The sequence below is a fragment of the Cyclopterus lumpus genome, chromosome 11 (genome assembly GCF_009769545.1).
Source record: "Cyclopterus lumpus isolate fCycLum1 chromosome 11, fCycLum1.pri, whole genome shotgun sequence".
In the NCBI taxonomy this organism is placed as follows: Eukaryota; Metazoa; Chordata; class Actinopteri; order Perciformes; family Cyclopteridae; genus Cyclopterus; species Cyclopterus lumpus.
Window position 1 is genome coordinate 579,769 of NC_046976.1, and position 13,206 is coordinate 592,974.

At 41.5% G+C, this 13,206-nt stretch overlaps 1 protein-coding gene across 1 annotated transcript in view; it reads right to left on the minus strand.

The window, feature by feature from the left end:
- The window catches only part of ccn2b (cellular communication network factor 2b), a 56,055-nt gene extending 44,426 nt beyond the window's left edge, over positions 1-11,629 (minus strand). Inside the window, exon 1 of the mRNA XM_034545405.1 lies at positions 11,459-11,629. Coding sequence (XP_034401296.1) covers positions 11,459-11,629 — 171 coding nt within the window. The remainder of the gene's footprint in view (positions 1-11,458) is intronic.
- Positions 11,630-13,206: the final 1,577 nt, after the last annotated feature.

Below are 13,206 nucleotides of genomic sequence, written 5' to 3' on the forward strand. Positions count from 1 at the left end.
GTACTTAATGCTTGTAATACTTCATGCTCGTATACTTCATGCTCGCGGTACTTCATGCTCGTGGTACTTCATGCTCGTGGTACTTCATGCTCGTGGTACTTCATGCTCGTAGTACTTCATGCTCGTATATTTCATGCTCAAGGTACTTCATACTCGTGGTACTTCATGCTCATGGTACTTCATGCTCGTGGTACTTCATGCTCGTAGTATTTCAAGCTCGTAGTACTTCATGCTCGTATACTTCATGCTCGTGGTACTTCATGCTCGTAGTACTTCATGCTCGTGGTACTTCATGCTTGTGGTACTTCATGCTTGTGGAACTTCATGCTCGTATACTTCATTTTCGTGGTACTTCATGCTCGTATACTTCATGCTCGTAGTAATTCATGCTCATGGTACTTCATGCTTGTGGTACTTCATGCTCGTAGTACTTCATGCTCGTATACTTCATGCTCGCGGTACTTCATGCTTGTGGTACTTCATGCTCGTAGTACTTCATGCTCGTTGTACTTCATGCTCGTAGTACTTCATGCTCGTAGTACTTCATGTTTGTATACTTCATGCTCGTAGTACTTCATGCTCGTCATGCCCGTAGTACTTCATGCTTGTATACTTCATGCTCGTAGTACTTCATGCTTGTGGTACTTCATGCTCGTAGTACTTCATGCTCGTGGTACTTCATGCTCTTGGTACTTCATGCTCGTAGTACTTCATGCTTGTATACTTCATGCTCGTAGTACTTCATGCTCGTCATGCCCGTAGTACTTCATGCTTGTATACTTCATGCTCGTAGTACTTCATGCTCGTTGTACTTCATGCTTGTAGTACTTCATGCTCGTATACTTCATGCTCGCGGTACTTCATGCTCGTGGTACTTCATGCTCGTGGTACTTCATACTCGTAGTATTTCATGCTCGTGGTACTTCATGCTCGTGGTACTTCATGCTTGTGGTACTTCATGCTCGTGGTACTTCATGCTCGTATACTTCATGCTTGTAGTACTTCATGCTCGTAGTACATCATGCTCGTATACTACATGCTCGTAGTACTTCATGCTTGTATACTTCATGCTCGTAGTACTTCATGCTTGTATATTTCATGCTTGTAGTACTTCATGCTTGTAGTACTTCATGCCCGTAGTACTTCATGCTCGAAGTATTTCATGCTCGTAGTACTTCATGCTCGTATACTTCATGCTCGTGGTACTTAATGCTCGTAGTACTTCATGCTCGTGGTACTTCATGCTCGTGGTACTTCATGCTCGTGGTACTTCATGCTTGTAGTACTTCATGCTCGTAGTACAATATGCTCGTATACTACATGCTCGTAGTACTTCATGCTTGTATACTTCATGCTCGTAGTACTTCATGCTTGTATATTTCATGCTCGTAGTACTTCATGCTTGTATACTTCATGCTCGTAGTACTTCATGCTTGTATATTTCATGCTTGTAGTACTTCATGCTTGTAGTACTTCATGCTCGTAGTAATTCATGCTCGTAGTACTTCATGCTCGTATACTTCATGCTTGTAGTATTTCATGCTTGTCATGCCCGTAGTACTTCATGCTTGTATACTTCATGCTCGTAGTACTTCATGCTTGTGGTACTTCATGCTTGTAGTACTTCATGCTCGTATACTTCATGCTCGTGGTACTTCATGCACGTAGTACTTGATGCTCGTGGTACTTCATGCTCGTAGTACTTCATACTCGTATACTTAATGCTCGTAGTACTTCATGCTCGTATACTTCATGCTCGTAGTACTTCATGCTCGTAGTACTTCATGCTCGTATACTTCATGCTCGTAGTACTTCATGCTCGTGGTACTTCATGCTTGTAGTACTTCATGCTCGTATACTTCATGCTCGCGGTACTTCATGCTCATGGTACTTCATGCTCGTGGTACTTCATGCTTGTATTCTTCATGCTCGTAGTACTTCATGCTCGCGGTACTTCATGCTCGTAGTACTTCATGCTCGTATACCTCATGCTTGTAGTACTTCATGCTCATGGTACTTCATGCTCGTGGTAATTCATGCTTGTATACTTCATGCTCGTAGTACTTCATGCTCATAGTACTTCATGCTCGTATACCTCATGCTTGTAGTACTTCATGCTCGTGGTACTTCATGCTTGTATACTTCATGCTTGTAGTACTTCATGCTTGTCATGCCCGTAGTACTTCATGCTCGTAGTACTTCATGCTCGTGGTACTTCATACTCGTATACTTCATGCTCGTAGTACTTCATGCTCGTATATTTCATGCTCGTAGTACTTCATGCTCGTGGTACTTCATGCTCGTGGTACTTCATACTCGTATACTTCATGCTCGTAGTACTTCATGCTCGTATACTTCATGCTCGTAGTACTTCATGCTTGTATACTTCATGCTCGTAGTACTTCATGCTTGTGGTACTTCATGCTCGTAGTACTTCATGCTCGTGGTACTTCATGCTTGTGGTACTTCATGTTTGTATACTTCATGCTCGTGGTACTTCATGCTCGTGGTACTTCATGCTTGTGTACTTCATGCTCATGGTACTTCATGCTCGTGGTACTTCATGCTCGTATACTTCACGCTCGTGGTACTTCATGCTCGTGTTACTTCATGCTTGTGGTACTTCATGCTCGTAGTACTTCATGCTCGCAGTACTTCATGCTCGTAGTACTTAATGCTTGTAATACTTCATGCTCGTATACTTCATGCTCGCGGTACTTCATGCTCGTGGTACTTCATGCTCGTGGTACTTCATGCTCGTGGTACTTCATGCTCGTAGTACTTCATGCTCGTATATTTCATGCTCAAGGTACTTCATACTCGTGGTACTTCATGCTCATGGTACTTCATGCTCGTGGTACTTCATGCTCGTAGTATTTCAAGCTCGTAGTACTTCATGCTCGTATACTTCATGCTCGTGGTACTTCATGCTCGTAGTACTTCATGCTCGTGGTACTTCATGCTTGTGGTACTTCATGCTTGTGGAACTTCATGCTCGTATACTTCATTTTCGTGGTACTTCATGCTCGTATACTTCATGCTCGTAGTAATTCATGCTCATGGTACTTCATGCTTGTGGTACTTCATGCTCGTAGTACTTCATGCTCGTATACTTCATGCTCGCGGTACTTCATGCTTGTGGTACTTCATGCTCGTAGTACTTCATGCTCGTTGTACTTCATGCTCGTAGTACTTCATGCTCGTAGTACTTCATGTTTGTATACTTCATGCTCGTAGTACTTCATGCTCGTCATGCCCGTAGTACTTCATGCTTGTATACTTCATGCTCGTAGTACTTCATGCTTGTGGTACTTCATGCTCGTAGTACTTCATGCTCGTGGTACTTCATGCTCTTGGTACTTCATGCTCGTAGTACTTCATGCTTGTATACTTCATGCTCGTAGTACTTCATGCTCGTCATGCCCGTAGTACTTCATGCTTGTATACTTCATGCTCGTAGTACTTCATGCTCGTTGTACTTCATGCTTGTAGTACTTCATGCTCGTATACTTCATGCTCGCGGTACTTCATGCTCGTGGTACTTCATGCTCGTGGTACTTCATACTCGTAGTATTTCATGCTCGTGGTACTTCATGCTCGTGGTACTTCATGCTTGTGGTACTTCATGCTCGTGGTACTTCATGCTCGTATACTTCATGCTTGTAGTACTTCATGCTCGTAGTACATCATGCTCGTATACTACATGCTCGTAGTACTTCATGCTTGTATACTTCATGCTCGTAGTACTTCATGCTTGTATATTTCATGCTTGTAGTACTTCATGCTTGTAGTACTTCATGCCCGTAGTACTTCATGCTCGAAGTATTTCATGCTCGTAGTACTTCATGCTCGTATACTTCATGCTCGTGGTACTTAATGCTCGTAGTACTTCATGCTCGTGGTACTTCATGCTCGTGGTACTTCATGCTCGTGGTACTTCATGCTTGTAGTACTTCATGCTCGTAGTACAATATGCTCGTATACTACATGCTCGTAGTACTTCATGCTTGTATACTTCATGCTCGTAGTACTTCATGCTTGTATATTTCATGCTCGTAGTACTTCATGCTTGTATACTTCATGCTCGTAGTACTTCATGCTTGTATATTTCATGCTTGTAGTACTTCATGCTTGTAGTACTTCATGCCCGTAGTACTTCATGCATGTATACTTCATGCTCGTGGTACTTCATGCTAGTATACTTCATGCTCGTAGTACTTCATGCTCGTGGTACTTCATGCTCGTAGTATTTCATGCTCGTAGTACTTCATGCTCGTATACTTCATGCTCGTGGTACTTAATGCTCGTAGTACTTCATGCTCGTGGTACTTCATGCTCGTGGTACTTCATGCTCGTGGTACTTCATGCTCGTATACTTCATGCTCGTGGTACTTCATGCTCGTGGTACTTCATGCTCGTGGTACTTCATGCTCGTATACTTCATGCTCGTGGTACTTCATGCTCGTGGTACTTCATGCTCGTATACATCATGCTCGTAGTACTTCATGCTTGTATACTTCATGCTCGTAGTACTTCATGCTCTTATACTTCATGCTCGTAGTACTTCATGCTCGTGGTACTTCATGCTCGTAGTACTTCATGCTCATGGTACTTCATGCTCGTGGTACTTCATGCTCGTAGTACTTCATGCTTGTTGTACTTCATGCTCGTAGTACTTCATGCTCGTATTACTTCATGCTCGTAGTACTTCATGCTTGTATACTTCATGCTCGTAGTACTTCATGCTCGTCATGCCCGTAGTACTTCATGCTTGTATACTTCATGCTCGTAGTACTTCATGCTCGTTGTACTTCATGCTTGTAGTACTACATGCTCGTAGTACTTCATGCTCGCGGTACTTCATGCTCATGGTACTTCATGCTCGTGGTACTTCATACTCGTAGTATTTCATGCTCGTAGTACTTCATGCTCGTACACTTCATGCTTGTAGTACTTCATGCTCAAATACTTCATGCTCGCGGTACTTCATGCTCGTAGTACTTCATGCTCGTGGTACTTCATGCTTGTAGTACTTCATGCTCGTATACTTCATGCTCATGGTACTTCATGCTCATGGTACTTCATGCTTGTGGTACTTCATGCTTGTATACTTCATGCTCGTAGTACTTCATGCTCATAGTACTTCATGCTCGTATACTTCATGCTTGTAGTACTTCATGCTTGTGGTACTTCATGCTTGTATACTTCATGCTTGTAGTACTTCATGCTTGTCATGCCCGTAGTACTTCATGCTCGTAGTACTTCATGCTCGTGGTACTTCATACTCGTATACTTCATGCTCGTAGTACTTCATGCTCGTATATTTCATGCTCGTAGTACTTCATGCTCGTATATTTCATGCTCGTAGTAATTCATGCTCGTAGTACTTCATGCTCGTATACTTCATGCTTGTAGTATTTCATGCTTGTCATGCCCGTAGAACTTCATGCTTGTATACTTCATGCTCGTAGTACTTCATGCTTGTGGTACTTCATGCTTGTAGTACTTCATGCTCGTATACTTCATGCTCGTGGTACTTCATGCACGTAGTACTTGATGCTCGTGGTACTTCATGCTCGTAGTACTTCATACTCGTATACTTAATGCTCGTAGTACTTCATGCTCGTATACTTCATGCTCGTAGTACTTCATGTTCGTAGTACTTCATGCTCGTATACTTCATGCTCGTAGTACTTCATGCTCGCGGTACTTCATGCTCGTAGTACTTCATGCTCGTATACCTCATGCTTGTAGTACTTCATGCTCATGGTACTTCATGCTCGTGGTAATTCATGCTTGTATACTTCATGCTCGTAGTACTTCATGCTCATAGTACTTCATGCTCGTATACCTCATGCTTGTAGTACTTCATGCTCGTGGTACTTCATGCTTGTATACTTCATGCTTGTAGTACTTCATGCTTGTCATGCCCGTAGTACTTCATGCTCGTAGTACTTCATGCTCGTGGTACTTCATACTCGTATACTTCATGCTCGTAGTACTTCATGCTCGTATATTTCATGCTCGTAGTACTTCATGCTCGTGGTACTTCATGCTCGTGGTACTTCATACTCGTATACTTCATGCTCGTAGTACTTCATGCTCGTATACTTCATGCTCGTAGTACTTCATGCTCGTAGTACTTCATGCTCATGGTACTTCATGCTCGTATACTTCATGCTTGTAGTACTTCATGCTCGTGGTACTTCATGCTTGTATACTTCATGCTCGTAGTACTTCATGCTCGTATACTTCATGCTCGTAGTACTTCATGCTCGTAGTACTTCATGCTCGTATACTTCATGCTCGTGGTACTTATTGCTCATTGTACTTCATGCTCGTATACTTCATGCTTGTAGTACTTCATGCTCGTGGTACTTCATGTTTGTATACTTCATGCTCGTGGTACTTCATGCTTGTATACTTCATGCTCGTAGTACTTCATGCTTGTATACTTCATGCTCATAGTACTTCATGCTCGTATAGTTCATGCTCGTAGTACTTCATGCCCGTAGTACTTCATGCTCGTATACTTCATGCTCGTGGTACTTCATACTCGTTGTACTTCATTTTCGTATACTTCATGCTTGTAGTACTTCATGCTTGTAGTACTTCATGCTCGTGGTACTTCATGCACGTAGTACTTCATGCTTGTGGTACTTCATGCTCGTAGTACTTCATGCTCGTGGTACTTCATGCACGTAGTACTTCATGCTTGTGGTACTTCATGCTCGTGGTACTTCATGCTCGTATAATTCATGCTCGTAGTACTTCATGCTCATGGTACTTCATGCTCGTATACTTCATGCTTGTAGTACTTCATGCTCGTGGTACTTCATGCTTGTATACTTCATGCTCGTAGTACTTCATGCTCGTATACTTCATGCTCGTAGTACTTCATGCTCGTAGTACTTAATGCTCGTATACTTCATGCTCGTGGTACTTATTGCTCATTGTACTTCATGCTCGTATACTTCATGCTCGTGGTACTTATTGCTCATTGTACTTCATGCTCGTATACTTCATGCTTGTATACTTCATGCTATTGGTACTTCATGCTTGTATACTTCATGCTCGTAGTACTTCATGCTTGTTTACTTCATGCTCATAGTACTTCATGCTCGTATAGTTCATGCTCGTAGTACTTCATGCTCGTAGTACTTCATGCTCGTATACTTCATGCTCGTGGTACTTCATACTCGTTGTACTTCATTTTCGTATACTTCATGCTTGTAGTACTTCATGCTTGTAGTACTTCATGCTCGTGGTACTTCATGCACGTAGTACTTCATGCTCGTGGTACTTCATGCTCGTAGTACTTCATGCTTGTATACTTCATGCTCGTAGTACTTCATGCTCGTATATTTCATGCTTGTAGTACTTCATGCTCGTAGTACTTCATGCTCGTATACTTCATGCTTGTAGTATTTCATGCTTGTCATGCCCGTAGTACTTCATGCTTGTATACTTCATGCTCGTAGTACTTCATGCTTGTGGTACTTCATGCTTGTAGTACTTCATGCTTGTATACTTCATGCTCGCGGTACTTCATGCTCATGGTACTTAATGCTCGTAGTACTTCATGCTTGTAGTACTTCATGCTCGTATAGTTCATGCTCGCGGTACTTCATGCTCGTGGTACTTAATGCTCGTGGTACTTCATGCTCGTGGTACTTAATGCTCGTGGTACTTCATGCTTGTAGTACTTCATGCTTGTATACTTCATGCTCGCGGTACTTCATGCTCATGGTACTTAATGCTCGTGGTACTTCATGCTTGTATTCTTCATGCTCATAGTACTTCATGCTCGTATACTTCATGCTTGTAGTACTTCATGCTTGTGGTACTTCATGCTTGTATACTTCATGCTTGTAGTACTTCATGCTCGTGGTACTTCATGCTTGTATACTTCATGCTCGTGGTATTTCATGCTTGTATACTTCATGCTCGTAGTACTTCATGCTTGTATACTTCATGCTCATAGTACTTCATGCTCGTATAGTTCATGCTCGTAGTACTTCATGCTCGTAGTACTTCATGCTCGTATACTTCATGCTCGTGGTACTTCATACTCGTTGTACTTCATTTTCGTATACTTCATGCTTGTAGTACTTCATGCTTGTAGTACTTCATGCTCGTGGTACTTCATGCACGTAGTACTTCATGCTCGTGGTACTTCATGCTCGTAGTACTTCATGCTTGTATACTTCATGCTCGTAGTACTTCATGCTTGTATACTTCATGCTCTTAGTACTTCATGCTCGTAGTACATCATGCTCGTATACTTCATTGTACTTCATTTTCGTATACTTCATGCTTGTAGTACTTCATGCTCGTGGTACTTCATGCACGTAGTACTTCATGCTCGTGGTACTTCATGCTCGTAGTACTTCATGCTCGTGGTACTTCATGCACGTAGTACTTCATGCTCGTATACTTCATGCACGTAGTACTTCATGCTCGTAGTACTTCATGCTTGTATACTTCATGCTCGTAGTAGTACTTCATGCTTGTAGTACTTCATGCTCGTGGTACTTCATGCACGTAGTACTTCATGCTCGTGGTACTTCATGCACGTAGTACTTCATGCTCGTAGTACTTCATACTCGTATACTTCATGCTCGTAGTACTTCATGCTCGTAGTACTTCATGCTCGTATATTTCATGCTCGTAGTACTTCATGCTCGTAGTACTTCATGCTCGTATACTTCATGCTCGTAGTACTTCATGCTCGTAGTACTTCATGTTCGTATACTTCATGCTCGTAGTACTTCATGCTCGTATACTTCATGCTCGTAGTACTTCATGTTCGTATACTTCATGCTCGTAGTACTTCATGCTCGTATACTTCATGCTCGTAGTACTTCATGCTCGTAGTACTTAATGCTCGTATACTTCATTCTTGTAGTACTTCATGCTTGTGGTACTTCATGCTCGTGGTACTTCATGCTCGTAGTACTTCATGCTCGTGGTACTTATTGCTCATTGTACTTCATGCTCGTATACTTCATGCTCGTGGTTCTTCATGCTTGTATACTTCATGCTCGTGGTACTTCATGCTTGTATACTTCATGCTCGTAGTACTTCATGCTCGTATACTTCATGCTCGTAGTACTTCATGCTCGTAGTACTTCATGCTCGTATACTTCATTCTTGTAGTACTTCATGCTTGTGGTACTTCATGCTCGTGGTACTTCATGCTCGTAGTACTTCATGCTCGTGGTACTTATTGCTCATTGTACTTCATGCTCGTATACTTCATGCTCGTGGTTCTTCATGCTTGTATACTTCATGCTCGTGGTACTTCATGCTTGTATACTTCATGCTCGTAGTACTTCATGCTTGTATACTTCATGCTCATAGTACTTCAATCTCGTATAGTTCATGCTCGTAGTACTTCATACTCGTTGTACTTCATTTTCGTATACTTCATGCTTGTAGTACTTCATGCTCGTGGTATTTCATGCTTGTATACTTCATCCTCGTAGTACTTCATGCTCGTATAGTTCATGCTCGTAGTACTTCATGCTCGTATACTTCATGCTCGTGGTACTTCATACTCGTTGTACTTCATTTTCGTATACTTCATGCTTGTAGTACTTCATGCTTGTAGTACTTCATGCTCGTATACTTCATGCTCGTAGTACTTCATGCTCGTATACTTCATGCTCGTATACTTCATGCTCGTAGTACTTCATGCTCGTATACTTCATGCTCGTAGTACTTCATGCTCGTAGTACTTTATGCTCGTATACTTCATGCTCATAGTACTTCATGCTCATAGTACTTCATGCTCATAGTACGTTATGCTCGTGGTACTTAATGCTCATAGTACTTCATGCTCGTATACTTCATGCTTGTAGTACTTCATGCTCGTGGTACTTCATGCTTGTATACTTCATGCTCGTGGTATTTCATGCTTGTATACTTCATCCTCGTAGTACTTCATGCTTGTATACTTCATGCTCATAGTACTTCATGCTCGTATAGTTCATGCTCGTAGTACTTCATGCTCGTATACTTCATGCTCGTGGTACTTCATACTTGTTGTACTTCATTTTCGTATACTTCATGCTTGTAGTACTTCATGCTTGTAGTACTTCATGCTCGTGGTACTTCATGTACGTAGTACTTCATGCTCGTGGTACTTCATGCTCGTAGTACTTCATGCTTGTATACTTCATGCTCGTAGTACTTCATGCTCGTGGTACTTCATGCACGTAGTACTTCATGCTCGTATACTTCATGCTCGTAGTACTTCATGCTCGTGGTACTTCATGCTCGTATACTTCATTGTACTTCATTTTCGTATACTTCATGCTTTTAGTACTTCATGCTTGTAGTACTTAATGCTCGTAGTACATCATGCTCGTATACTTCATTGTACTTCATTTTCGTATACTTCATGCTTTTAGTACTTCATGCTTGTAGTACTTCATGCTCGTGGTACTTCATGCACGTAGTACTTCATGCTCGTGGTACTTCATGCTCGTAGTACTTCATGCTCGTGGTACTTCATGCACGTAGTACTTCATGCTCGTATACTTCATGCACGTAGTACTTCATGCTCGTAGTACTTCATGCTTGTATACTTCATGCTCGTAGTAGTACTTCATGCTTGTAGTACTTCATGCTCGTGGTACTTCATGCACGTAGTACTTCATGCTCGTGGTACTTCATGCTCGTAGTACTTCATACTCGTATACTTCATGCTCGTAGTACTTCATTCTCGTAGTACTTCATGCTCGTATATTTCATGCTCGTAGTACTTCATGCTTTTAGTACTTCATGCTCGAGCATACTTCATGCTTGTGGTACTTCATGCACGTAGTACTTCATGCTCGTAGTACTTCATGCATGTATACTTCATGCTCGTAGTACTTCATGCTCGTATACTTCATGCTCGTAGTACTTCATGCTTGTATACTTCATGCTCGTAGTACTTCATGCTCGTATACTTCATGCTCGTAGTACTTCATGCTCGTAGTACTTTATGCTTGTATACTTTATGCTTATAGTACTCCATGCTCATAGTACTTTATGCTCGTATACTTCATGCTCATAGTACTTCATGCTCATAGTACGTTATGCTCGTATACTTCATGCTCGTAGTACTTCATGCTCGTAGTACTTTATGCTCGTATACTTTATGCTTATAGTACTCCATGCTCATAGTACTTTATGCTCGTATACTTCATGCTCATAGTACTTCATGCTCATAGTACTTCATGCTCATAGTACGTTATGCTCGTATACTTCATGCTCATAGTACTTCATGCTCATAGTACGTTATGCTTGTATACTTCATGCTCATAGTACTTCATGTTCGTATACTTCATGCTCGTAGTACTTCATGCTTGTATACTTCATGCTCGTAGTACTTCATGCTTGTATACTTCTTGCTCGTATACTTTATGCTCATAGTACTTCATGCTCATAGTACTTTATGCTCGTATACTTCATGCTCGTAGTACTTCGTAGAGTTGCCGGCTGATGGAACCTTGTCCAGACTGGCTGCAGCAAAGAACTGTTTTGTCTGCTTGGAGCTGCCAGAGGTAGACGTGTCCTCCTGGATTTCAGCTGGAGCAGTTCTGAGAGGAAATACCTCTGGCACTGAGGGAGACAGCATGCTCACGTCTGACAGTCTGGATAAAACACTTCAGCCCAGCTACAGGCAGAGTGGAGCCTGGAGGAGGCAATGGCTGACAGCACATTGCTGACGAACCTCAAGGACAAGGGGATTTCTGAAAGCATTCCCTTCATGAGCAAGGCCTCCTCTTGCTATCTGTCCCTAACGTCCGTCTGGAAATGGGGAAAAGGGCTTTTAGGTTTGCTGCTCCTGCGGCTTTGAATCTAGTCTACGGGAGCCGGTCTCTTTAGGTGGTTTAAAAAGAGATTTGGAGGAAGGTTCATCTGGTTGTAGAGGTTTTTCTGACCTGTGTGAACTGGGATGTGATGACTTGAGTCTTAGTTTTGGTTTTACTAAAGCTTTTATTGTCTGTCACTGTTTTATGTTGTATGTCTGAAACTTTGTTAAATGTGCTTTTGCTGTCTTGGCCAGGACACTCTTGAAAAGGAGATTTGTAATCTCAATGAGGCTTTTCCTGGTTAAATCAATTTAAATAAAAACATGTAAAAATCCCTGTTATGTTTCCTCTGAGTGTGCTCACACACACCCAGACAGGAGAGGCCTTTGAAGGCCTTCCACTTTCAACATTTGGAACATCTGGAAATAATTTAAGAGGAACAGGAAGGTGGATGAGGTGGTCAAACCAATTTTCCCAGTCAGTGAGACCCACCCTAGTTCAGCACTGTGTACTCTGTTATTTCCCCACGATACCCTTTTAATACCATTTCTCCACTTTGGCATGAGCAGTTACTACAGGGTTACTGAACATGTTTTACAATACTCACATAAGCATCTGTAGCTATCCTCAGCTCCCTTACATAACTTATATATCATGTTTTAGTAATTTGACCACTTACTCATGCTGCTGCTTAAAGCAGCATTTTAAATATGTTCTTGAGTCTAATTGGTTAAAGGTGATAATTTCAAAAATAATCTTGAAAAGGTGAGTTTCATTGTGGTGGCTTGACACACATCAAACAAATGCAAAGAAAACATTTATGAATTAGTGATTTGTATTTGTGGTAAAAGATATGAAGTCAGAGCAGCGGAGTAGTAAACTTTCAAGTAAAATAAGGGAAAGCATTCTAAATTAAATTACATAACAGAAAGCTTTTGAAAAACTTGCAAAATAAAGTGCTTCATTTTAGAAAAATGCACAAAATTGTCCTGCAGCTTTAAATTCAGTTAATTCAGGGTAAAGTGAACCCTGAATTACCATATTATTTTCTTATCTTCTAAAAAGAGAAGTGTGTGGTCATGGAAACCACTTGTTTCAGCTCATTTCTCTGTTTACATCATTGTTTGGCAGTAAATTAATGTTCGGATTCTGCTCTTAGCTTTATTTTTCTGTGCCTTCATTTCGGATGCGAGTCGGTATGTTTGCTCAAGAGTTGTGCTTTGTCTCGTGGTGGCGCTTCACATTTCTGCTTTAAAAAACACTAGTTTTGAACTGCCAATGGGAAGACTAAACATAACAATCTGTCCATTCTTGATTATTCTGGTCTCGCTGTCCACATTCCTCTTTTTGGAGAAATGTGAAATAACCTCTCTCTCACGTACTTCTCCAACTGTTATGT